Here is a 27,326-nt window from a genome sequence, read left to right on the forward strand (position 1 = left end):
AAGTGGCATCTACTCAGCAAATGTTCACATTCTTTTTTTAAGGCTAAATTAATACAGACAAACTTCAGTTAGGAGTTTCTTCCTTGCTTTGCTTTTCTGCCAGGAGCTACACTCACTGAGAAACCTCTTGATTGCTTCTCCTTGTACTCTTTCTCCACATTTGATTAGAAAGTGTATTATACTGTAAACCAAATTTGACAGAAAGCACACATTTGTAGTGAAGTCATTTCTTTAATATGGAATATACAAAGCAAGTCTCCCAATTATATGGCATAATTCAATATTGCCTCCCCCCAAAACCGTTCTTTAACCATAAACCTGGTGAATATTATTTGCAGTTCTTTCTGAGAATGATAGTGAAACGCAATCTAAGGGAATATTATGGTGAAAACACAAAAGTCCTGATTGTGGGTTTCATCAGATTCAATTTCCACACCCCTCACCCCCCCCCCCGAAAAGTCTGTGCCTCCTGGACATTCTAGCTTTGAAAACTGAAAGAAGCCAGCCTTGGAAGAAATTGATATTGTTCAGAATTACGCACTGTGCAGCTGGTATCTGGACTGAAGAGCGAATGTGCTTGGCTTGCGAGCAGAATTTGTCATGCAGAAATATTGGTACGTAACACAGTGTTACATGTGTGTGTGAAAAAAGACCACAAACGGTACTCTTTTTTCCCCCACAGCCAACTGGATCTGTAGTTCCCTTATTGCTAGAGGAGAAGAAAAATACAGAAAAGATTGAAAGAAGCTGCCCAATTTGACCATTTTGTGCAACTGCCTGTGGGATTGGGAAAAACTGACAAATCCTACTACTCACTTTCAGCACGACTTTTAAGAGTCATCATCATTGGAGAAAGATATGCACAACAAAACAATGAAGAACACCCAAGGCTGCCTAGATCTCCCAGGAGAAATCCCAATTCATCTGGCAAATACATTTGATAGCTCTGCAACATCTTCCTACTGCTTGCTTTGCTTTAGTGTTCCCTATTGCAGCAATGATTAACCTAACCCGAAGCAGTCTGGAAAGAAGGCAGGAAGAAGGAAAGCGGAAACTTTCCCGATCTTGTCTCCTTAGGATTCCCCTCTCTCCCTCAAGAAGTGCAGCGCAGAACACACAGGTCCTCTTGTAACCACGGCACACCAAGCCGCAGAATGGCTCATAAAGCGAACATTGCATCTTCATCTTTGTCTTTCTTTCGCTGAGGACCAGAGTTAGTGGATGTTGTGGAAGGAGCCCCTGTGGGGGCACTGGGAAGGGCAGGAAGTCGATCTGCCACCTTTGCACGCTCCTCAAGGAATCTGTCAAACTCTGGCAAGAAAGAATTAGGGATAATTTTAAAAGGGGAAGAATTAACAAGGCTGGAAGGGAATTACAGCTGAAATATCTATGAGGGGTTCTTGATGCTCTCTGAGCTTGGTTGTTTTCTTGCAGGCCTTTCATTACCCAAACAGATAATGAAATGTTGGAAAGAAAATAACCAAGCCCAGAGAGTACCAAGGTCCCCTCATTTCAAGTCTGAGTTTACAAATATTCTCTTCTATTGGTGAAACACCTATCTGGAATTAAACAGACCATATCGCTGGTGATAATAATCGATGACAAACAATTGCTTTCATCAGGACAGTTCTGAAGACATAGGTACAAGAGCAAACAAATCCTGGTACTTATTAGGGGGGTTACAAACATTACAGGTATGCTAAGAAATCATGTGTGTGTGTTGTTAATATATGATTGGTTTGATTTTGTTCATGAGATCAATAGATGAAGAACATTTCAGGCCTAGTAGCTGGAGAATATCAGTCATAAAGGACAGGATATATGATTGGGTATAACTTGCCTTCACTGGTGACACCCTTTGGATCCACTGTCTCGTTTCCCTGAGGAGAACAAAAAGGTAATATGGAAATAAAATAAGATTAAATGGAAGCTTGCAGGGCTCACTTGGAACAGAATTTTCCACAAATACTAAGATTTGGTATATGTTCACCCACCACATCTACAGAGTAGATAAGTGTTTCAAGGAGCAGTTGAATTTGGGACACTGCTATCAAATTTCTGTTTTTAATGCTGATATGTCAGTGACCAACAGACCTGGCCATAAGAAAGGAAGAGTAGACATTTCCTTTTCATTTTCAGAAAAAACTCAAGAAGACTCCCTCTCAATGCAAGAGAGGAAGTCAGGTTTAATAGTTAATACTTATCATCTCTATAAGCTAGAGACAGAATCTAGGATTCCCCCCACCCTCCAGGATATACCACCTAGTTATGTTCCTCCCCACAAGACAGTTGGTAGGATGTGCCAGTAATTAACTCCTTATACACAAGCATTTCATCTTTATTACATACCTCTTCAGTGGAGATCCACTGTTCAATTTCCTCCATGAAAGCAGCTTGGGATACAGGAATCTGATAAGGAAAGTGAGAAAAAGAAAAAGACCAAACAGACCTTGCATATCCACGTTTGTAAAAAAAATATATCCTCAACCCTCAGGGTTAAAAAGCCATGATTTAAATCAGTGCAATTCTTGGTTCAACATTTCTTAGCATCACTGAAGAATGGCTTGAAATCTTTCTCACATAGCTTGGGCCCTACTTTGCAGGTACAGATTTTATGGATAACAGCAATGTATATGGAGAGACATCATTAATTAGAAGGCTTTGTTTTATTTTTATCTAGCAAAGCATAAAAATATTCTGTGTTTTAGTTTATGTTAGATCATATCATTGTATATAACAAGCCTAAGGAACAACATTTTGCAAAACAAAATCAGGTAATTTATGTCTAGCAAATGTGCTTCTGTGGGCTTCTGCTTTGTTCCCATCTTCTAATATAAAGGCCACTCTGGCACAAAAATTATACACTTAAGATCTGACAAATTCTTCTTTTTGTGCCATATCCGTCATCGGATGTTGGCAATTATGTTGGTGATCCTATTTTTATCAACAGCTGCACGAAAAAGTCCTGCTGAGTTTTGTCCAATCTGACAAATAAGATCTCTCAAAGCTTCACTTCTTTCCTCTACACTTTCATCTCTTTTGGCTAATTATTATCCCTTACACTAATCTTCTTCCTACACTTGGTTTTTGGGGGGACAAGTGGAGGAGAGAGTAACATATAAGTTGCTTGGAGTTCCTGAGTGAAAGGTGGGATGTAAATCCAAGAAAATTTTTAAATAAGATTCTCATATTTTGCCCATTTCCTGTGTTTAGCAAAATACGTTTGAAGTATTCTTAAAATTTAAAGGAAATAGGGTTTCTTATATAAACAGTGTATTAGGTCAGCCATTTTTACTTATTGCTATTAAACATATAGCTTGATACAAAGGGTTTTGTTTCCCTTATAAACCAAAAATGAAAACTTGCCTGGGGAATTATATTGTAATTTCACAATGTAATGATGAAACTCCATTTCTTACTTCCTCACTTCTTCATTTTTAAGTTCATGTTCCTATCTTAAGCCAAGTAAGCTTATCTTGATAAGCCAGGATGTGCAAAAGAAAGAATATATGTTTATTTTGGCTTTCAGTATTCAAAAGCAAGCAGGTGTGGTCTCAATAGACAGATTCATAAGTTAAGAAAGAAATCTTCAAAGTTAAAGCACAAATACCATTAAGGCAGAAAAAGTACAGAGCTTTTGTTTACAAAACCACTGGAAAACAAAGAAAATAGAAGCCAACTAGCCCGAGGGAAGAAATCATGCAATCAGTTCCTTTAAAGCCACTACCAGAGTCTGATCTATTTTTATCTCATTCTCTTCTGTCTGCCAAGATAAAGCTCTTTTCTTCTTCTTCTGTTCAAATCAAACTCAGTTAAAAATTTGGGGAAGAGAGGCATTAAGAAAAATGTGGTCATAATTTATTTTATCCCCAGAAGAACTTTCTAGAACAGATGGAAATAAGAGCTACTAAAGTAATCCAGAACAGTGTTTGGGTTCAGCTTGGACAAAGCAGTACAATTCCAATCCTAGGTTGATATTATTATGGCATGTATAATCTTGGAATTTCAAGATCAAAATGTTAGGCAGCCAGATATTGATCGTAGTGTTTGTGCGTATATTTCTCCCAAAAGTGAAGAAAGTCAAAGAAGAGGCAAGAGAGAACTTGCCACTAGATAACTGTATGTGCACTATGTGAAAGTACAAATCCTTGCTTGATATAGCAATAGCACTTAGACTTATATACTGCTTTATAGTGCTTTACAGCCCTCTCTACAACCTATATGGAACCTTATAGGTTATGTTCACTTCATAATCCTTTATGACACTTTCTCCTCACTCCCTCCTGAAATAAGGAGGTCATTTTTAGTCTTTCACGCAGATAGTCAGAAAGAAATAACGGATCTTTCTTACATAATTTTTGGACTGTGATACAATGCAACTGCATTCAGAGTTATACACATTGTGTTACAAACATTGGAATAAATTAAAAAGCTGTAGAAGGTTCTATTTTGGCTATTGTAAAAACTTTTGTAAAAATGTTTCCTCTACCCAGGTAGAATCTGGAATGTAGCATTTTGAAGAAGAGGTTTCTTGGCTTCAAACCTAATCATATCACTTTGTCTGTTGTTGTCCCCACACAGTGTTCAATCCGTACCACAATATGCTCAATATTCTTTAAGCGTTTTTTAAAATCTTCCCCAGCAGTGATACATTCTCACCATTCCTTGGCGCATCATCCAGTTTGTAATCGGGGCCTCGTCAGTAGAACCACCTGGCTCCAGCTAGTTAAGAGAAAATTTGTTTTCTAAGAAGATTGAAAATATGGGTGATGAGGAGAGCAGGGAGCAATGTTCTCAGTAGGGGAACTATCCCCTCTCTATCTAAAAGATCATGGGGGGGGGGGGACTTCTCTCCTGCCTGTCATTCTTTTTAATGAAATTGAAGGAACTTACGTCCCAAGTCCATAAGAGAAGGTTGAATTATCTACAGAAAAATAAGAAACTGAATGGAGAAACAGTGCCTTTTGCTTCAGATGGACTATGTTTGAAAATTGTGTTATTATAAAGTGGATTCAACACAGGAAGAAGATATATTTAGAGAACTGCTCATCTTTTTGACTGTATTTACCCCAAGATGAATGCACAGCACTCACTCTCTTTTGCAGAATTTTTTTTTTTAGTATTGTATTTTTGGAGCTTGATGGCTGTTAATTGAAGCATTTTGATGTTGCATTTTTAATTAGCATCTTTTCTTACGGTTGAGTATAATAATTTCAATATTACTGTATTATGGAACCGAAGTATTATGATGATTAAAATGTTATATATTTCAGAACTTTGTGGAAATATCTTTTAAATATTTGGGTTGTTTTTCCATTTAGATTTAATTTTAATGAATTATTGGACATAATGCAGTGCATTATGATGGATCTTTGGTTTGCATTATTGCTGAACGTATATAAGTAGTCTATTGTGATTTATTATGAACTGTTGTGGGAACTATATCATGAAAAATTTGCTTGAAAATGAATTGAAATCTGAAGTCATTTTGCCTCCTCTTAGAATTACTTTACAGTATTTAACCCTCACTATGGGTAGATGTATGTTGTCTGACTTTGGATTGGTAGATATATTCATATACAAATTATACATGAAAACATAGAAAGCTGTATTATCAAGAGAGATAATTACTACAATCTCCCCAAATTCAGCATCCTTCAATTATTTTGAATTACACTTCACATTGTCTCAGCAAAATAACTGATTGTGCTGGCTGGAGGTCAGTAGTACATATGGGGAGGCCTTGAATATGCAGGATATGCCTCTTCAGTTTATATGGTTATGTAGTTATATATACAACTGTCTAACAGTTTGATAGACAGCTACTCACTGCTCCTGTATTCTGTTGTCTGGCATCCAAGGCTCCAGCTAGACCTTTTGTTGCTAAAGGATCTTCATACTTCACCCTGAAAGAGGAAATCAAGTTAGCCAGTAGATATGGCTTTGGGCATTTTATCTAAAGCACAGATTATGTTCCGTATTTCTGGGATGAGGTTGGGAGTACTTTACACACACACACACATACACACATACACCACATAGAAATACCAATAGTGAGGCCCAATAGAAATGTATTATATAAATTACATTAGATGTTTGATTTGTCGTTTTCTTTTAAACTTTATTATTTGATGCATAACAGTTGAATGTGTTTAAGTAAACTACATTTTCTCTGAAGAAAAAAAAATACTGTGGTTGACTTATAAGACTCTGCCTGCCTGCATGCCTACCTTGCCCATAATTTGGTAAACACTGGCACGTACATGTACTTAGGTTGACTGTAAAACCAAATTTTAAAAAAGAGGTGAGAGAAAGGATTTAGAGAAAATTTTAATGTCAAAATTAATAAACTCCCCTTCAATTGTCTTTTTATATAGCCTCATACAATATTAAAGAATTTTCGAGGAATAGATGGTGACATCAGACATTAGATTTAATTTATTATATTGATTACTTGTCTGAGAATGAAATAAAACAGCAAATTCAACTGCATTGGAGATTGGAAAAGGAAGCTTCAGATAGTTGCATACAAAGTTAGGATTCACATTTAGAAGTAAAATAATAATTAGGAAAACAATTATATCATAATTGGTAATCAGTAGATCTCTCAGATGAATTATTTACAATGTATGTTCACAATTTTGCTGGACATTCTCAGAATGTGTGAACCTGCGGGCTCTTCTGTATATTTATGAGTGATTGAAAGACTATATTCAACCTCTGCCCAAATTCCATGACAAAACTGCTGACTCCTAGAGTTTGTAAATAATTTCTTAAATGTAATTATCTGTAGTTGCTGAAATACATTTGGATAGCATTAATAAGATTGATAAGACACTGGCAGCACAGAAGCACTGGTATCAATATTCCTAAATTCTTGAGCATACTTTGTAATATATCCTTTAACCACCCATCAATCCCAGGTTTGTAGTGTGCTTTAAAAAATGGCTTACTTTGTATGTTGAGAAGGCCATGTGAAAACTGTAGAAAAGTCCTTACTCCACATTCCATCTCTGTACGATTTCCACTGCTGTAGTACTGCTGTTATGAAATCTCCTTCTCAGCTACTTAATCTCTTTTAAGGAGGCATGTCAAAAATGTTTTGCCACTGTAGTTATAATTGGATGATGCTACTGGTATGAATTATTTATTATTTTTAGCGGACTGAGAATATTTTGTTTTTGTAGCTGCTATAGATTAGAATGGTTGTAAATCATTTTAAGCACTGATGTGCAAGAATAAAGTGAGCACAGTTAAGATGCAACCAAGATTTTAAGTCCAAGTCTTTGATATCTAGATCTTTCTCTATTGCATATTGATTTGCATGCATATATACCAGGTGAAACAGTTGCAAGTGTTTCATTCTAAAATTTAATATTCAATTATAGTTTCACTGAATTTTACTGTATGTTTTCCCAATGTGATAAAGCACAGAAAGTCAGATTGCATATCTGCAGAATCTGTTTTGTTTTTGACTAGAATTAAGGAATTCTGAGTTTGTATATCTGTCAAATATCAGAATTAAATGGAGTGCATAGTCATTCTGCATAAAAATACATTCCTAGTCAACTTCAGCTTTATTTTGGTATAATAGTTTTAGCTGATGGAGAACCAATTTGTTTGCTGCTAAACTGAGATTCAGAATAAGTAATTTTAGAAAAAGTAATTTTATTGTAAGAGTACTAAAATGTGTTGGTTGAGAATAGATGAAAGGCTGTAAGTCACCCAATGATTCTGAGTCTTCTCAGCCCGATATCTTAAAAACTAAACCTTAAAAACCCAGTTTGTTTGAGAATCTAACCTGATCCTCTAATCAAATCTATATCGTATTTTGAGAAAAATGTAGCTTTGCAGCCTGCATACACTAAACAAATAAAGCACTCTTCTATGCTATCTTTTAGTTTGATATTTTACAGAAGGTATTCTGATGTTGGTAGTTATGGGGAAGGTTAAAGAATTATAATAGGTACTAATCTGCTGTGCCCTGCCCCTAGCAGTCTGTCTGCTTGCTTATTGAGATTTTTGCAAACATTATTTAAGTATAGCTCCACAGGAAGAGGGAATAAGGTACTTTCATTTAAATATGGTTTTATAGGCACTCATTATAATAGAACTGCACATGCATATAGTTTTGTAACTCTATTTCACTATAATGCACGAACTTAACACACACGTTACATGCTCTGTTTTTCAGGTAAAATTAGGCATAACTTTTCCAGATTAATTAATGCATACAGCTATTGCGATGCTAAACATCATCTCATAGAAACTATTTCATAGCGTTACACCCTTTTGAAAAAATAACTCATCTTTGTTATTTACTCTAAAGTATACCCAGATCTGCCTTCTGTCTACACTCTACCTAAATACATTATTTCCTACACAGGGCCAATGCAGCCTTGGATGATGTTGCACCAGAAATGAGCTCCCCCGGTCCATATTTCTATCCCACCCATAATCACAGAGACATGTTCCTTCTTGCAGCCAGGGGGTTGGGCCACCTCTGCTCAAACTTTTCAAAGAAATGCTTGTCAGTGAAGGGCCCACTGTGCACAATAGCATCAAGGATGAAGCAGAGTACCACCACCATACCAGCAATAAGGCAGAAAGGCAGGAATGGCTTAAGGTGTTGCCAGAACTTCTGCATGATGTTCATGATGTTTTGGAAAGATACCCAAGCCCAACTCCAATAAAGTTATCTTGATTTGACCATCAAAGTACAGGAAAAAAAAAGCACAAACATATACGGAAATAGAGGCAAGCTGCAAAATAGATAATCCCAATCTGGTTTCTGGCCAAAAAATTAAAATAGGAGGCAACCAGTCCAACGTGAGATAGCAAAATAAACTGAAAGTGTCCCTTCATCGGAAAGATTATATTTATCTTAATCGTAAGAGGATCAAGTAGTGCTGGAGAAAATATGCAATTATCCAGAGTAGGAAAAGATCAGCCAGAGTGGATGTCAAGAGATTAGGTTTCAGCTGCTTCTAGTGCTGGTTCACTCTCTCTGCTTTCTTTCCATATAGTTCCCAATTCTATTTCATATTCCATTTAACAGCAAGCAGGCCAAGAATAGTCTTCCTGTAGCCTGGTATATGCGCGGGGTGTCCATATTCCTCTGGTATGGTATGGCTTCCCTTCATCTTTGAACCAGGCAGAGTCTCTGAAAAGGCGAGCTTTGCAGCAAGCATTATAAGCTCTCCAGTGGCTGCAAGAGCTGAATCAGTGGTGCCTAGAAGCCTACTGGCACACAGCCTATTTTGCTAAGTGTTGGAGGGGGTATAAGTGCACATGGCCGTAAAAAAACATCTGTTTCTATTAGCACCAATGCCACTCAAAGGCTTGCTTTAATCTTATGCCATCAAGTCTGAAAAATATGCCAGGATACAGCTCTGTTTTTCTGGGAACTACCGAGTTGGGCAAGACCCTCAGAATTAGCCATGTATCATTGCAAGATTAAATCCAGATAAATAGTACTTAAAATTCGTGTCATATTTTTTTTGCTATACAAAATGCCTTGTGCAATTTTCACAGCTATTCTGCAGAGTGGATCAGCTCTGCCATTATTCCCATTAAACAAATCTTGGAAGAAAGGGAAGGTGCGATGTCTAAGAAAATTATGGTTATCTTAAAGCTATTGATGAATGGATGGTTTTGCACCACCAGGAACGTGTCAGTAGAGTATGTCAAAACAGCCTGTCCTGTTGTAGGAAATGTCTGTTGCTTTATAGAGTGAAGAGCTGTGTCAATTTTTAAGAAGTTTATCTCTCAAATAACTAGATAATTAAGGATATGTGAGAAAATTAAAATCAAAGAAGTTTCTGATAAACAAGCAGAACAGTTTCCTCAGAGAAATGCTAACTTTGCCATTCACCGTGGCAACAGCTCATGCTTTTAGCTTTTGTAACAGCTTGCAGAAAGTCTGCATTACCACCCCTAGATAAATAAACAAATAAGGTGCAGATAGTCCTCAACTGCTGACCATCTATTAAGCAACTGTTTGAAATTACAATCATGCTGAACGAAGGGACTTAAACATTGTACTCGAAGTTCTGACTGCTGTAACAACCCTGTACTCACATGATCACAATTCAGGAGCATTTACAATTTCCCACCCTTACAACCAATCTCGGGGATGCTACAACTGCCCCCACCAGCCTATTTCCTCCACTCAGTCCTGTCCTACTTGGGCCTACTTTTCACTTGGCACGGCCCCTACAGACCTTGGCCTGTTCCCTGTCCCTCTGAGTCCCATATACTTGGGCCAGTCCTGATGGGCCTTGTTCCACTTATAGTACCTCTTCCAAAGACTGCCTTTCCGAAAGAGAATCTGCCTGTGTGCTCTGTGGCGTTCCTATACAGTAACTATCCGGTGCCATGCTGGAAGCATGTACTATTTTAAAAGCAGTTCGCAATCCTCACAATTCAAGAATAGCAGTCATTTCCAAAATGGCACCTGCTTCCAAGATGGCACTAAGCAGCTTCTATATAGGAAGGCTGCTGCGTGGCACATCAGCTGACTCTCTTTCGGAAAGGAGATCTCAAAAGATCACTTTTCCAACAAGAGTGTCCAGCTGATGTGCCACACAGGCTTTTACAGAGGCTGCCTTTCACCCTTCTGGAAATGGCTGCCATTCTTGCAATCTCTCAGGACACGATTTTCCAAACTGCATGATTTGGAAAATCACGGCTCTCTGAGAGATTGTACAAATAGTGCCGACTCCAGAACATACAAGGCTGTTTCTACAAGAAGACTGCAGAATGTCGCATTGACTGGGCACTCTTGGAGGTCAGAAGAAATCAGTCTAGTAAGGCATGACGGGCAGGAGACGCAAGGATGTGGAACCCAGTGGGGTAGGAAGCTGTGCAAAGAGTGCCTTGAGGGTGGGAGAGGCTCTGAAAACCCATTACAGCCAGAGTGAGCAGGGGAGGTGCATAACAGTAACTAAAGCATTAGTCTTAATTGATAGTTACATTGCTAGACTGCTCTAATTCATAAATCTGTTCTTCATTTGGTCCATGCTATTAACAGCAAACCTTCTATTTTATTGCAGCTGCAATTCACATAAACCACTAGAGGTTGAGGAAATGCCAAGGGGGACAGGGAGTGGAAAAGAGGAATATGCTAATTACAGCTCAGGTTTGTCCTAGTTCTTTGGAGTAGAACAAACAACAGTCTTTTGAAATCTCAACAATCTAATTCCCAAATACACACTAGCATTATTGTTGGGGCATAAGGCACAAAATATGTTTTGTTAGTATCACTGTATTAAAAATTTAAGGAGTCAATACCAGAAATTCTGTAGTCTATTGTCAAAAAGGAAATCCCATTCTGAATGGTAACTAGGATTTTCAACATCACATACAACATGGCAAGACTGACGCTACATGAGTCAAGTGACATAACTTTCAAAACTTATTCTTCATAATATTGGCAGCCTTGATTTCAGTCTCTTGGTTTGCCCATTTTTCTTTTCTACTTGCAGGACTTAAGAATTTTGGATTTACAACTTCCTTCTCTACTTGAAAACTTTTGAAATTATGTCTACATTTAAAAAATAAAATCAATTTTGCATAGAATTAAATCAAAAGGACACCAGTAAAACTGGAATACAGACATACATTAATTTACCAAAATGGGCATTTAAATATCTTTGTTTGAAAAGTTTGCTTTATGGTATTCATTATTTTTGCCCACATTAATATAATGGGTATATTCACTTACTCTTTGCGTTGTTCAGCCAAGGAACTGCCACGGGTCAGTGCAAACATATCAAACTCTTCTTCCAGTTTGCTGGAATTGTTGAGGGATTGCAAACCTGAACTGACACTATTAGAACCAAGATCTAGAAGGCAAAGGACAGCAAGGTATCATCTAGAATGTTAAAAATATATGAGGATGTAATGAATCTATCTATCTGCAAAGAAACATCAAGCTTTCTTACATGGAGTGGGCAAATTTTCCAGATGAAGAAAGTATTAGAAAGATCTATTGTGACTTCTAAACAGCATGCATTTGGGCAAATATGTCTATTCAGGTTTTCAATAATTTCTCAATAAATCTGCTTATTACTGCTTGTGTTGGCCTACTTCAGATAATGTTGTTTATTTAAAAAGTAGGGAAATTGTATATAAACTAGAGAGAGCTCGCCAAATGGCCAGAATTATGAATGTGAATGGGAAAAAGAATTTTATAGCCTTACAAATCCAACAAAGATACTTACCAATTCCTGCAAGTTGAGATGAAAGTGTACTGGCAGTTACAGGAACTTTTTCTGCTGGTGTGATACTAGGCCCCATGTCAAGCATACTGTTTTCATTCTCTGTGTCATTCTGTTGCTTGGAAAAAAAGAAAAGAAAATGCATTTTGCTAATATTGGATTACTGTGAAAGACTATAGCATTTCTTCCAAAACATGCCTCCCAATTCACTGATCATATGTTCTGATTTTTCAGGGAAATCCAACCAAGGATATGGAAGCCAAAAAAAAAAAAGGTGATATGAATTAAAAGTTGCTATACAAGGTCTCTTCCAACTCTTATTGTTACATGAAAAAATCAGTTAAATAAGGGTGTTAGGATTACTATTTTAACAAGGAAAAAATAAAGAAAATGCCATCCAATGTTCAAAGGAACTCTCACACAAGCATTTCCTGGGACATCTTAAGACTTCTGCACATGACAGACTTCATGCTGCCAATATAGGTTCTACCATGCAATCAGTAAAAGTCTGCAGGCTCCCTGGAGTTGAAGTTTATGCCAAGGATGGTTATGAAAGTATATGATAAAAATTACAAGTCTAATGTACGCAAATGAAGAAAAATGTTTCTAGGATGAGATGAAAGTATTATTCACCATCTCAAACTATTCCTTATATTGACTGGTTGTTCTTGCCCATTTCTATCTGGAAAAGCCAGGATCTGAATTTAGGATCTTTGGCACAGACTACACAAACTTTTCCCCCTGAATCATAGCTATTGTCCTAGTTTAGGATTAGTCAAACAACAAGGTATACCAATGAGCAATCCTTCTAGAATCGTTCTCTGCATCTAGTCAATGCAAAACTTAATTAAATTTTATGTATCATAACTGACATGCATCCTGAATCATAAACTAATACACATCCTGTATTGGAAACATTTTGGCACCACCAAACCAGCAAAATGCCACTAGAACTTTTAACATCACTTTTAGATGGAAAAAGCCCAAGTACAAATATGTAAAGCCAGGAAGGACTATACCAAATAAATTCAAGTATGCTGCTGCAGCCACTATATATTTTATTTTATTCTCTAGCAATATCAATAATATGACCTCACGAGCATGCTTTGAAGGAGTGACAGAGTGGTTCAGTGGTCAAAGAATTGCACTGGGACTCAGGATCCCAGGATCAAGTCCAATCTCAACCAAGGAAATGTATAGATAATTTTAGGCCACATGCTCTTCAAACCTAAACTACCTCTTTGGGTGGCTCTGAGGCTACAGATTGGTAAAAGGAGTGCCATGTATGCTCCACTGAGGTTTTGGAAAAAAGGTGGGCTATCACTCAAACAAATTAAGTAAATGCTGAAATACCTTTGCAGGCTGGCCAGATCGGAGCCGTTCAAACCTATGAGAATCAATGAAATAGTTTCAATGGAAAAACAGCAAGGCTGCTTTACTTATAAAAAGAGAAAGAACAGGAGAAAGGGAAAGATGTTCTCAGAAATACCGTTCATGGCGCAGGAAAATATTGTTGAGGTTGTCATTGACAAGGAGCAGCTCCTCAGTTAACTGTTCATTAAGGATGCGGGGAATCAGCTCCAATATACGCTGCTGCATTGCTTTACACGTCCGATTCAATTCCTACCCACAGAAAGAAGATACAAGTTATGAGAACAGAATCAAAGAAGCTAGTTTAAGAAGCAGCTGCTAATAACTAATCAGTTAAAAATCTATGTTTACTCATCCAGGTCATGAATCCAAAAAATAGTTTTTTGGAGTTGGGTTAAGGCTCATCTCAGTGATTGCTAAATGAAGTCCTTATATACACAGCAACAATAATGAATGTCACATTTCAGCACTTCCTACCTGGAGCAGTTCAAGGTCAGAAGGTTCAGTTTGTCCTGGCACTAATTCTGTTAACATCTCAGACATTACTTTTACATTTCCATTCACCACTTCCAATTCACTGCGTAATTTTCCAATCTGAAAACAACAATAGAGGCATTTTTAAAGCATGATGAATATGTTGCCTTAATTTGTCAAACCAATACTTTATCCGGCAAGTATAGTCTGGTTGCTCTTGCCTATAAAGTTTTCTCTGTTTTGTTAGGTGTGATAATTTAAGCACAAATAAGCCTAGTATTTTCCTACTCCCTTCCTGGATATTTTCAGGAATCTCCTTGAATTAATTTTTAGATTTTGAGTTAACAACCCATACTCCTCTTTTAGCTTGAATTCTTCAACTCTATGATTAGACAGTTGCAAATAGCTACAGGAGCTGAGTGTGTCCTACCTGCTATAATAAATAACTTGAAATTTGTCCCCAGTGTTATGTCATTATAGTCAGTATAACCTAAAGACTAACAGCTAAAAGTGGAAGCTAAGAAGCATCACTTCCAACTTTGCAGATAATTATGAATAAATGACAAAAGGTGCGACTTATGTACTAATGGATGTGGTCTTATTTGTGAATAATACATGGAAGCCTGGCTATTCTCCCTCTCCCTTGGCTTTTGCTCAGAAGCACTGTTTTTATACTGAACATCTGGAATGCAAAAAAAGACAAACTATCCTCTCTATATGACAAATGGTAATAGGACTGCGGACAATTTACCATCAGCCCAGGAAAGAGAGGAATCCTTATGTCCTGTCTAAATCATCTGCATGATATTGTTACATGCGCTGCTTGCTCTTTCAGATAAACATGTCCTTTGACACTGGTCCCTAAGTGTGTGGATTCCATTTTTCAGAAACTTGCATAAGAAAAAAAAAAGGATGTCCTTCAACAAGAAACTCTCTTATAGAGATAGAAGGGAGTGGTTCGTGTGGCTCTTACCTGGTCTGCTGTAGGTGTGATAGAGGCATCAGCTGCAATTTCTGGAACTTGTGGTAAAGATACAGGGTGCAGGATTGAATCTATTGGTTGAGGAGAATCTGCTGATGGAATAACTCCTGGCTGGGAATCTGGTGGAGTGTATACAGTCTAAAGAGAAACCCATAAAGGAGAGAAAGAACAGTTCAGTTATTTCTACAAAAAAAAATCAGCCCAGTATATTATATGCTGTTTTTTACCCATAATTATGGTGTTTTCCTTTTATCTAAGTAACGAGCCAGTCCTGCAGCTCAAAGTGTTTCCCATTCCTCTTACTATTTCTCTGGGGCTTCCAAAGTGGTCACTTCAGCCTGGTTCTTTCCGTTTCTCTGCATGAGTAGCAAGCAGCAGATAGGATGAAATATGTTGCAAAGCAGACTTTCAACTAGATTGTGTGCTTTCGGAGAAATGTCCAAAACTGCATAGGTAGTTTGTGTTCAGAACGCTCAACTATGTCTTACAGTGTTTATGAAGCGTGTTTCTTAAATTCTATATAGTTCTTAGACTTTGATTATGATAGCAATACATTCCTCTTTGAATACAAAGGATCTGCTTACTTTCACTACACTTGATGTATTTTGGTGTTAGGAACTGATAGTCACCTAATAGTTGGGTTGGAAATATATAAACCAGGATAGACATTTAATACTGTCTCTTTAAGGGAATGCTAAAATTGTAATTGGATGTGGTTCCTCAAACGGCCATAAGACGGAGCCAGAAACCTGGGTTGTTTAGTCCTGTTGTTGCTAGTTGCTAGTTGGTCTATGTTCTGATGTTCGCTGTTTTTGGTTCCTGAATTTTTCCCTATTTACTGTTGCTGATCGTCGTTCTTCTTGGATTGCTATAAGTCTGTTACTGAACTGTTTATGATACTGGACTTTGATATTTGGATTATCCCTGGACTGAAAAACTGACTGCTTTAACCATGTATGACTTGGACTGCTTGTTGGAATTTGCTTAACCGTTTACTGGAAGTAAAAACCTACATTTTACTATCCAGTATATCTGTGTGCTGGTTGTGTGTTATTCCTCACCACTCTCACTACGTCTCAGTGTGTGCACTCATTCTCCTAACGGGGAATTACCTCAACACTTGGCATCCAGCTCTTTCATTATTTTTTTCATAACATGCATCAATTTGAAAAGAGAAAAAATGGAGCAAATCAACATCACTATTTCTAAATACCTCCAAGATATATTTCATATATTATTCATATAATATTTTGTAATGCAAATAAAGAATTGTTGTGCATTAAACATTTACCCTCTGGGGTGTATGGATGGGTGATAGCATATCTAGATCTGTCATGGGAAACTCCAGGCCTTTTCTCCTCAGGTCCTCATAAACAGTCACAACCCCAGTCAGGTCCGGTGTACTACGAAAGGCATCAGCCCAGGACTAGAAAGACAGGAAAATCATGACATTTTTTGATTTTTAAAACTCCTAATTTTTTTTAAAAGCATGAACATTTATGATTTTGTTAAGCATGCAAGCATCAAAAGCAGAGTGTGCATCAAAAGCAGAGAACGGTTATCAGATTTGAACGTTTTTAAAGGTGTTTGGCTGCATGGGCTGGTCAGAGTCTAACTGCTGGAATGATCTGATGAATACTAGATATATGGTAACACAAGCAGCATAAACGGCTTGTTAGAAAACCTGATTTTAATTTTTCAAAAATGTTTATCAAATTTGTCCACCACCCACAATGTTAAGTTTCTAGCTCCTGTGATGTAGGCTTGTAACCTGTAAGCTACTCTAGCTGAGATCTAAAAGAAACAGTAGGTTTCATGAGTTAAAAAGATAGCTTCAGACTGTTGCCTGTGTTTTGCCTCTTTCCATGAACAGTAACATAATTATTTATACAAAATAAGGTGTGATATTATTTATAATTATTATTTTATACAAGATAAGATATGATATTATGTAAATTGAATAATCTACAAGGTACATAAATGTTTCAGATTTCAGTTCTCCTCAGGAATAACTATACAAGTATGGATAGAAAGTTTACTTCTATTTAATAAGCATATATTACATACTGCCATGAAAATAATCTGGCTTGTGGTTTAGGCAAAGTAACTGTGGGTCTGTTCTTATACATGGAGGTCTCTCTGAAAGACAGAAAGATTGAGAGGGATGCACTTACTTGGATGAGGGTCAGCACCTTATCATGTACAATGGCTGGAGGATTGTTTTTGGGAAGGATGGTTCGTACTAATACACCTTCTACAAAATCCTGGCTAGCAACCAATATGTGAAAGCGATGGCCGCAGTTTTTGACACATGTCTCAAGGACCTGCAAAGTCAAACAAGATGTATTAGGAATTACTTCTGGTTTACTTGCATTTTCTGACCACATTACAGCTATCGCTTTAAAAAGTTGCAAAAACTAGCCTTAGTGTTCACAGGCAAGTAGAAAGATATGATTGTTTCATGTTAAGCCAATAAAAAAATATTCTTTTACAGGCAAATGTATTTGCTCTGCCTTTCAATTAATTCATACAATCTTCACATTATACCTTTTTTTAAAAAAACTTGTGCTTATTACTTACATGAAAAATTAGTATTCTAGGTTAGAGGTCACTCCTCTTTTCCAGGTATATCCTTAAGGTAAAGCAACTACAACAGCTTTTCCTCTTGCTAGCACCCTCCTAATGAGGCACAACTGCCTCTCACTCAGTTCATCAGACAAGAGATGGAGCACCCACAACTTCTGAAGGCGAGCTATTCCACTGGCTGATTGCTCTTACCATTCGGAATTTTCTCTTTAGTTCTCTCCTTAGTTCGTTTCCATCCATTGTTTCTTGTCTTGCCTTTTGATGCTTTGGAAAATAGCTTAACCCCTTCATCTTTGTATGAGCCCCTCAAATATTGGAAAATCCCTTCAGAATTTCCTCCACTTTTAATACAACGTATAAGCTATAGAATTCAATTGAAAAACAACTGCATTTTTTTATGCAGAAACACAATAATAAAAAACTAAAATAATGTGGCTGCATAAGTATGCAGACCCTCTTATAACCAGGGATGTGGCTGTGTTCAGAATTATTCATGTTCAAAATGATGGTAAATAGTAGTCAGTACACACGTGCCATCAATTAAAGTTCAGCTATTTTAGTAGGATTTTTCTGACATTTACTCAGTTACCTTTTACAGCAAAAGCCACGGTCTGCAAAGAGCTTAGAAAGCATCAAAGGGATCTCATTGTTGGAAGATATCAGTCAGAAGTAGGGTACAAAAAATTTGTAGGGCATTGGATATACCATGGAACACAGTGAAGCCAATTATCAACAAATGGAGAAAATATGACACAACAACATCACCTAAAACCAGATATCCCTCCAAAATTTATGAAAAAACAAGATAAAAAGTGGTCCGAGAGGCTGCTAAAAGGCCTATGGCAACATTAAAGGAGCTGCAGGAATTTTGAGCAAGTTGTGTACTACATTTGACAACAATCTCCCAATTAACCATTTGCCTTGGCTGTGGGGTAAATGGCAAAAGAGAGACTTTTGTCACAAAGAAAAGCATCCAAGCCCAGCTACATTTTGCAAAAACCTATAGCAGGTCTGACAAAAGCATGTGGGAAACGACTGAATGCTGACATAAAATCAAAAGGTACTTCAACAAAGTATTAGTTTAAAGATGTGCACACTTATGCAGCTACATTATTCTGGTTTCTTATTATTTTTCCCTTAAAATTTTCAGTTTGTTTTTCAATTGAATTTTATAGCTTATATATTAAAAATGGAAAAAATTCTGAAATGAACTACCTTGATCTGATTTTTTTTTCATCTCAAAAACTTGCCATTTTAAAGGGTGGATATATTTTCTATATCCACTGTAACTGAGAAATCTGCTCCATACTCACCGTCAAAGCCAACATCACTTCATGGAAATTCTTATTTCCAACAACCCTTTTCTTTATGGCTCGAAAAGCATCTTTGGGCCTAACAATAGCAAAGGTCAGATAATAAAAGTATTAACATTGAAAAACGAACAAAATATATGCTTGCAATTTGCCAGCAACAAGAGTCAGAATCAGGTTTGTTCTTCTTCAGTTAGACACTGGAATCACCAAAGCACAAAAAGAGCAACTCTTCTCCACAATACATTAAACGATTCTGTCCCCCACATTTTTGTTCACATGAATTAAAAGAACCAAGACTCCTAAACTTAATGAAGATACCTGAAAATGAGGCACTAAAAAGTGAAAGGAAATAATTTGAATTAAAGAATTAACAATAAACATTAACAGACCTAAAGAAAAATATATTAACGAGAGAATTAAGAATATTTTTATTTTCTAAGATTTCAGGAAATGCCTGTAAGATTTATTTTATCCTTGTGCAAAGTATTACGACTTAGTAATGGAATTTTTGGCATCGATAACAAAAAGAGTGTTTGAGCAGTATGCTCCTTTTTGAAAATCATCACAAGACTCAGTGTTGAGCTTTTATGTTTTATATCAATGCTCCCTGTTACATGTATCATTTTCCTGAGCTGGGTGTGTCTTCAAGGATCTCAGAAAATGTGCAGGCTAATGCAAAATCAACAGTGAACCTATCCAGAAAATGGCTATTGATTTCAGCACTTGTTTCCTTACCCTTCTTCTGTCTCATTAATGATGTCACAGATTTCCATGTTAAGAGCCCAATCTTCATTCTGTAAGGAGCCATCAGTAGCTTTCTCTGTGGAAATAGAAAAAATAGCAACCTCTACTATTCAATTTACCAGGCTTATATACAGCTTTAGCCATTGCTGACTCTGAGAGGTTTATAAATCAAATACACATAAACTTGTTTGAAAAAAAAACCCAGTATAACAAGATCATTACAACTGATAACATTCACAGTGCACCAGAGAATAAATATAATTCAATTAAATGAATACATTCTCAAAGCAGATCTATGGTCTGCTAATAGAGCCAGATTTTGATTGGTTTCTTGAATCTTAGCAAGATTGAGGCCAGTCAGAGTTTAGGAAAAATATTTCAGGTAAGAGGAGGAGCAGTTGGGAAAGTATACTTTCTCAGTCCTTTCTGACGGGATTCCTGAAGTCTACTCTTTCTGATGGTATTGAATAGACAAATACAACTGGGAGGCAGTCCTCAAGACATTTATCTGTTATATAGAATCATACAGGGCTTTAAGGGTGACAATCATCATCTCAAATTAACACAAAAGTCAACTGATCACCAGTGCAGTTCTCAATGTACAGAAACATCCACAACTATTTGAACTGCTCCATTCTGGGCTAATGATAACTTTCTAATGGTCTTCAACAATAGCACAGTGTACATGGTGTTGCAACGGAATAAATTAACAAAAGAGTGAATGGCTATAAAATCTTTTGTTCTGGGAAAGTTTGCAGTTAGTGCATTAATTGGAGCTGCCTAACGCAGAGTGGAATGAGCGAAACACACTGTGGCCAATTCAACTTAATTATTTTGGGGGGGCTGGGTGGGTTTTGGGGGTTGGGTTTGTTTTTTTTTTTTTTTTTTTTGAAATTTTTGGGGGGGGGGGGGGAAGGGGGGGAAAAATAATGAAAACATTTTAATTTTTGTCGTGGCTATGGTGAGTTGGCTTAGATTTCATATACAGCTTTACTTGCTCCTCAAATAGGAGCTGTGAATCATAAAGGACCCTTTCAGAGTAAATCAGTTCAGTATAATGAAGCATGATCTTGTCCAAAATTAAAGATGGAATATCTCTTGAAAAAAATCTCTAGCTGTAGGGCCCATTCTCCTTAGGATATACAGCAGGGACCAAGCCAGTCAGTTAGGGTGCCTAGTAATCCTTTTGTTTACTCCCATGATACAGTCACTATGTGTTTTGCTATCAGTCTTTAGTCATGCGGTAACTCTTTAAAAATGCTTTTTAACTATAACAAAAGAAAAAAAACCCAAATAGATAAAGTGATACTACAAAAATCTAATCAAAACAAATAAATGAACAGAAAAAGCTATGCGTATTTGAACAATTACATACAAAACATCAACTCTAAACAATAATTAAACCTTGACCATACATTATTAAGGCAACTGTGTTCCTCCATCCCAGTCATTAGTCATGTGGCCTATTGCTGAAAACGCTTTGATATTTTGCTTTGTTTGCTTATCCAGCTTTTGGTTATAATAGTCTATTCAATAGTTGCCATCTCCAGAGATGTGCAGGCTAAGGAAAGTACTTGATTTCAGAGATGTTATAGAGGCAGTAAGGAGTTGGCAACATGTAGCTGCACTCTGCCCCTACTTCTGTAGTACATCCTGAACTCAATATTTTCCTGAGCCTGCATGACTAGATTCACACTGTAGAAAAAGATATGATGCCCATACTGAATCTAAACCATCTTTTCTATTTTGGAATCAAATATTGCACAATTCTAATGTATGAAAGATTCTTCAGAGAAAATAATGTACACAATAGAATCTTATACTGTAGACGGATCATATTCTCTCCACAATGTTGCTAATGCCAGGGTGATGACCAACAAGCTGTTAGTGCTAATGTTTAACCACGCAATCAGTGCATAAGTGCATATACAGGCAGTAGTTTTCAGGGAAAACTACTGCCGGTATATATAAAAAAAGTACCACCACCATCACCACCAAAAAGTGGATGTCTAGACTTAAACCAGTACTAGCTGGTAATAACAAGTAATTAGCTAATGGAAAAGAGGAGAAGTTATCCACAGTAATACAAGCAAGCAACAAACAGGACAAATGAAAGAAGAAGAAATTTCATTTAGAAGAGCAGATTAAAAATGCCACCTATTTTTCCTGAATGAATTTCTGTAATAAGGTGATAATAACAGTCTAGCATCACAGTCATCTAGCAAACTGAAACACTTAGGTGCCAGAGCTTCTTGGGATTTCCAAGGTGTAGTTCAGTTTTTAAAATAATGAATACTATTAACTGAAAGCTGTGAAACCAATATGTTTAAAATATATTAGATATATAAGAGTGCATTGGAGATCTTTCTCCTGCCTGCTTCTGGGCAAATTACTAACATTCTGGTCCTAGGTCTTTTGAAGTCTAAAGGCCCTAAAGCCTGCTTCTTAACTGATTGGATAAGATAACAAAACAATATTTATAAAAAGCCACTGGTAGAAATTATTAAATTATTAAGGTGTTTGAAACAGAGTGTCACAAATATGCTATTACGAAGCAACTCTATCCCTCCATCACTCAGGTTTAATTTATCAGATTTAGGTGCCACTTGATTTCACCTGGATACATAGTGCTGCGTAAAGATTGTAAAGTGAACTTCAATTCCAACACTGAAAATTCATGGTTCAGGAAATTAGTAGGTCTCTGATTCTAGATCATATTTTCTCACAGGGATTCTTCCATGAAATCCTAGGGATCTGTGACAGGTTTAGAATATAATAGAACATCGTTGGTAGGGACCATGGAGGTCTTCTAGTCCAACCCCCCTGCTCAAGCAGGAAACCCTACACCATTTCAGACAAATGGTTGTCCAATCTCTTCTTAAAAGCTTCCAGTGTTGGAGAATTCACAACTTCTGGAGGCAATTATTCCACTGGTTAATTGTTCTGTCAGGAAATTTCTTCTCTCCTTGATTGCTTCTCTCCTTGATTAAGTTGTTAGGGTTCATTGAACTTGCTAGGGGTGATGAGTTTGATTGAAAAAAAATCTTCATATATCAAACAATACTAACTGTAGACATAATTTTTTATGTAGGAGTTCCCTGGGATCTGCAAATCCTGCAGGACAAATAGGCTGTGGAAGACTGCTTGATGGAGCTTTGAAAAAATTAGGAGTACAACTTACTTGTGCTCCTCTTGCTCACTGTCAGCAGTATAAAGTAGTCCAGACTAAGAAACAGATACCATGTGTATCTAAAGCTATTTTTTTTTATTAAGACTGGTATCTTAAGATGGTTATCAAGACAGAATATAACAAATCTGAATGTGCTTCTCCATTTTTTTCTATTAAGGTAAATTAGGGGGGCATCTGTCTGATAAGTTTTCTTAACACTTCCCCATCATCTGGGCTTCAGTAATATTTATCTCCTTGTTGTCCTAGTAATGGAGCTTTCCTCTGCTCATTAAAGTCATTTTCTTTTTTATTTACTGTATTTTTATTGAAGTTTAAAAGGTCACCTTCTTTACTCATGCCCCACATATGTACTACTATTAGGCCTATAGCTGACCAAGTATGCCTGGTTGCAACACTTTCTGGCCTGGACTGTCTCTAATGGTCTCTTAATTGCTAAACTTCAATCTAGATTATAGCATAATGTTGTCAATCTGCCCTTGAAACACACGAAAATTGCACTTAGAGCAACAACTAATTCCACTGTTCTCAAGCATGGCTGTGTTGAACAATCTATTGAACACCTCTTTAGATTGAGACCTCATAAAAGAGCCTCATCCTATCAAATAAACATGTATCAATGAAATAGATTTTGAGTTATAACATTTCATATCTTTTTTGCATTTGAAGTGGGGAAAAACAAGGACAACTGAATGTTATTCCTTTTATGAAGCTTTTCTAAGACACAAGGCCCTTGATAGTGATGAGAATGTTAGATGCTAAATTTAGCTCCGGAACTGTAATTAGAACCATCAACAACTAGAAGTCTAACTCAGGCCATATAGCTTCTATATGGAATGAACAAAGCAGTTTAAATCTCACCTGACACCAATAAACAATTCTAGTTAGAAGACCATAAAAATAAATGTAATTGATATCAAACAGTAATGTATATTCGTATAAGCTGCCAGCAAATTTGATATTCCAAACAAGTAATATGATAGTGAGATCGTTTGCATTTCCACCTCATATATCATAGTTTCAGTTTTGTAAAATTATCCTCGGCTTATAATCGACTTATACTGGTATATGGTATGTGAGTATTGCCTCAGTTCTTATAGGCAAACTCAGCAAGATCTATGTTAGCCTGCTGTCAGGGTGTGGTGATTTGGCAATTTATGACACATTACTAAAGTGTTAAGAATTACCGGTTATGAAGGTTTTAGTGTCCAAGGACTCAGGTATCATCAAAAACTATTATGTATTTTTTATCCACTAAAGACAGAAGGGGATTTATTTGTTAATGCTTTTAACATTTATTACCATCCAAGCACATTCCAAAATACGGAGTTTGTTTCAGTTGATTTTAATGTCTTTAATATCTAGATTTTACCCAGCATTATGAACAGCATATACTGGTACGTGCATATGAATTTAGGCAAAGAACTTATTTAGCAAGTTTAACTTCAGATTTAAATCAAAAGTATATTTTAGTTAAGTCACATGGGATTTTTGTGAATGAAACAGATCATGCAGGGGTGGGATCCAACCAGTGTAACTACCGGTTTGGTGATTTTATGTTTTGCTCATATAGCAGGGGTGTTAAACTTGTGTCAAACTTGTGATGACATGGCATCATGTGACGTATCACAACTTTTTCCCCTTTCTCTAAACTGGGGGTAGGCGTGGCCTGCAGGCTGCAAGTTTGACACCCCTCGAGTATAGGATCCATTGCTGAAACCTGTCCTAAGATCCTTAATTTAGAACATATTCATAAAAATAAGAAAAAAGCCCATTATTAGACCATTAAGTGTTGTGTTAAACATTAACAAAGGTTAAACCTAGCTACCCAGGCACAGCTAAGGACAATTTTGTGAATTCTCAAGCCAGCATGTAAGAGAACACGTAATTCTGTAAACATTTGAGAACTACACTTCCCAAGAGCCCCAGCTTGTATGATGAAAAATGAGCAAGGCTTCAAAGGTGCGATTCAGCAACAGCAGTAAGGCCACAGGTCATCAGTGACTTAAATGCTGCTTAGGACACTTTAGGACTGGACTTTAATTGGTTTAGTGCTCCGAACAGCTAACCATTTCTCATTTTGTCCCCCCATTGAGTGCCATCCCCATGGGACAGACTGAAAAATTCCGTGCACCTAGGAGAGATGGAATTTGTAGTCTGCTTCTTGTGGACGGTCACCGGGAAGACCAGAGGAAGCAAGCATGTAGGCCTCCGCCCATTCAGAGTTTGCCAATTCCTGCTTTTGCGACATGAGCCATTTCTTCAAACTTGAAGATCTTTTTATAATTATCTCAACCGTTTGCAGGCAGCGACCAGCCTTCCGGGGGCGTGACGTTCGCACCAGAGGCTCGTCCCCTTTAAACAAGCAAACTTTATCCCTTCTTCGAGACCCCCCTCCATACTCTTACTGTGACAGGATTGGCTTACAAGGCCTTCCCCCAAGAACCCGCCTCCTCGATCATAGCTCATTGATCAGTATGAACTGTCCGTCAGAAGAACTGTCCTATCCCCATCGGCCAGAAGAAAAAAAATATCAAAACCCCGCCTCTGTGATTTATAAGCTCCGCCCCTCCCGCAGTTAGACACTGACTTGAGGTAAAATCCGGAGTTTAAAGCTACGATCACGCGAGCGGTCGAAGTCGGGAGACACCGGGGGTGGGGTGGGGGGCATTGTAGAAGCGTAAGGCAAGAATCAGGCGGCCACTTACCAATGCGCTGTCCGACCGGAGAGCTAAAAGGATTGCCGAGAAGAAACTCCATCACCAACTAGACGACCGCCACGGCTTAGCAGAGATCAGCTGACAGGGCCACGAGTGGGTCACGTGACTGCTCTGAGCTGCAGGGGCCGTGCTTGGTTCTTTGCTCTTGCGACACACCCCGCAGCGTAAGCGCCTCCTTGACGAGCGGAGTTTAACGCGGAAATCTGATGGGCGAAGCGGGTTGGCGGGATGTGGGCACAGCCCGCTCTTAAACATCTTCGCCCGCAATAAGATTTTCTAATTCCGGGGCAGGCATTTCCTTTGCAAGCACACTTGGGAGTTGTAGTCTTTTCTCCAAGGCTCTTGCTGTAGGGAAGGGTTTGTTACCTGGTGACAGCGAGCGGCGACGATTGGATGATGCCATAATTATAGGTCGCAAATTGGGACCCAAGCAACTCCCAGTCCTCGCAGTATTGGTGGCTTCCGCCGAGGGCCTACTCGGGAGAAAGCGGCTTCAACGGACTCGATTTCGCTCTGCCGCGATCAAGGCCGTATGAAGTTATAAACCTATCAATAAAAAGGCGCTTTGCTGCCACTAGGGCCGAGCTGAGGTATCCTCCATTCCCCGATGTCTTTCAGTTCTTTTTCAATATCAACATTTAGATCAGGGGTCCTCAAACTTGGCAACTGTAAGACTTGTGGACTTCAACTCCCAGAATTCCTCAGCCAGCTATGCTGAGGAATTCTGGGAGTTGAAGTCCACAAGTCTTTACAGTAGCCAAGTTTGAGGACCTCTGGTTTAAATAATTATAGATGCCAAAGTGATCGGACTGTTTTTCCCATCCAAACCCATATGTTCAGGGAGTTATTTGTAGCTTTCTACATTAAACTAAATACTTCTATCAATTCAAGGCAGGAAAGAAACACTCGAGTTGACTCAGTAAAGCGCTGAGAAAATGTCTGGATTCTCATCCTGATTCAAATGAATTTAAGATTATACATTTTAAAACTACATTTGCAACCTCCAGCCATAAATGCAAAGCTATTATTCATACTCTAAATCTACTGGAATACTGGAAAGTAACTTGTTTGAATTTTTATTAGAAAAGTTACAGGTACAGTATACATATGCAAAATGCAACTAACTGAAATTTTAAATCTAATTTTATGGTAATTTTAAATTAACTACAGCAATATTGGATTACTAATGATTTGAAGGTATTTTGCATCGTTGAGCATAGTGCTAATATTTCAGTATTTTATTGCCTAGTTGTCATTTAATGTGGAAATAGAAATAACACCTCAAAAGCAAAGCATCTTGCTAATATTTTTAATAGCAAAAAAATGCTTGATATACTAATGCATATGGGGACAAATGGCTCCATTTTAAACCAATCAAGCTTGTGTCAAAAACAATGTAAGAATATATCTACACGTTGATATGTTTCAGGCTCCAGTTCTCATTATTTTAAGTAAATACAGTGCAGGTAGTCCTCAACTTATGACCACAATTGAGCCCAGCATTTGTTGTTAAGTGAGACATTTGTTAAGTGAGTTTTGCTCCATTTTACTATCTTTCTGGCCACAGTTGTTAAGCGAATCACTTCAGTTGTTAAGTTAGTAATATGGTTGTTAAGTGAATCAGGCTTCCCCATTAATTTTGCTTATGAAAAGATTGCAAAAGATGATCTTGGGACACAGCAATGGTCATAAGTATGAAACAGTTGCCCAGCATCTGAATTTTGTTCA

The 27,326-nt window shown here is 37.5% G+C and overlaps 1 protein-coding gene across 4 annotated transcripts; it reads right to left on the bottom strand.

Moving 5' to 3' along the window:
* Positions 1–211: 211 nt before the first annotated feature.
* TOM1 (target of myb1 membrane trafficking protein) lies at positions 212–26,266 on the bottom strand. Of its 4 annotated transcripts, none has more exons than XM_087968383.1 (16): positions 25,587–25,868; positions 19,683–19,767; positions 18,948–19,026; positions 17,223–17,372; positions 16,340–16,474; positions 15,040–15,186; positions 14,070–14,186; positions 13,711–13,844; positions 13,575–13,608; positions 12,225–12,333; positions 11,726–11,846; positions 5,831–5,906; positions 4,660–4,722; positions 2,350–2,409; positions 1,841–1,880; positions 212–1,311 (listed from the first exon to the last, which is right to left on the bottom strand). In XM_087968383.1, exons 1-16 carry the CDS (start codon positions 25,636–25,638, stop codon positions 1,160–1,162), a joined length of 1,554 nt encoding a protein of 517 aa, XP_087824509.1. In that variant the 5' UTR covers positions 25,639–25,868; the 3' UTR covers positions 212–1,159. The 4 variants fall into 4 exon arrangements, with proteins under 4 accessions (XP_087824509.1, XP_026550738.1, XP_087824510.1 ...); XM_026694953.2 differs by having other exon boundaries at positions 12,225–12,339; XM_087968384.1 differs by lacking the exon at positions 4,660–4,722 and having other exon boundaries at positions 25,587–26,266.
* Between the last annotated feature and the right edge of the window lie 1,060 nt (positions 26,267–27,326).

Source organism: Notechis scutatus, chromosome 6 (assembly GCF_049901735.1).
Source record: "Notechis scutatus isolate UNSWTSFEM ecotype Mainland chromosome 6, rNotScu1.2, whole genome shotgun sequence".
In the NCBI taxonomy this organism is placed as follows: Eukaryota; Metazoa; Chordata; class Lepidosauria; order Squamata; family Elapidae; genus Notechis; species Notechis scutatus.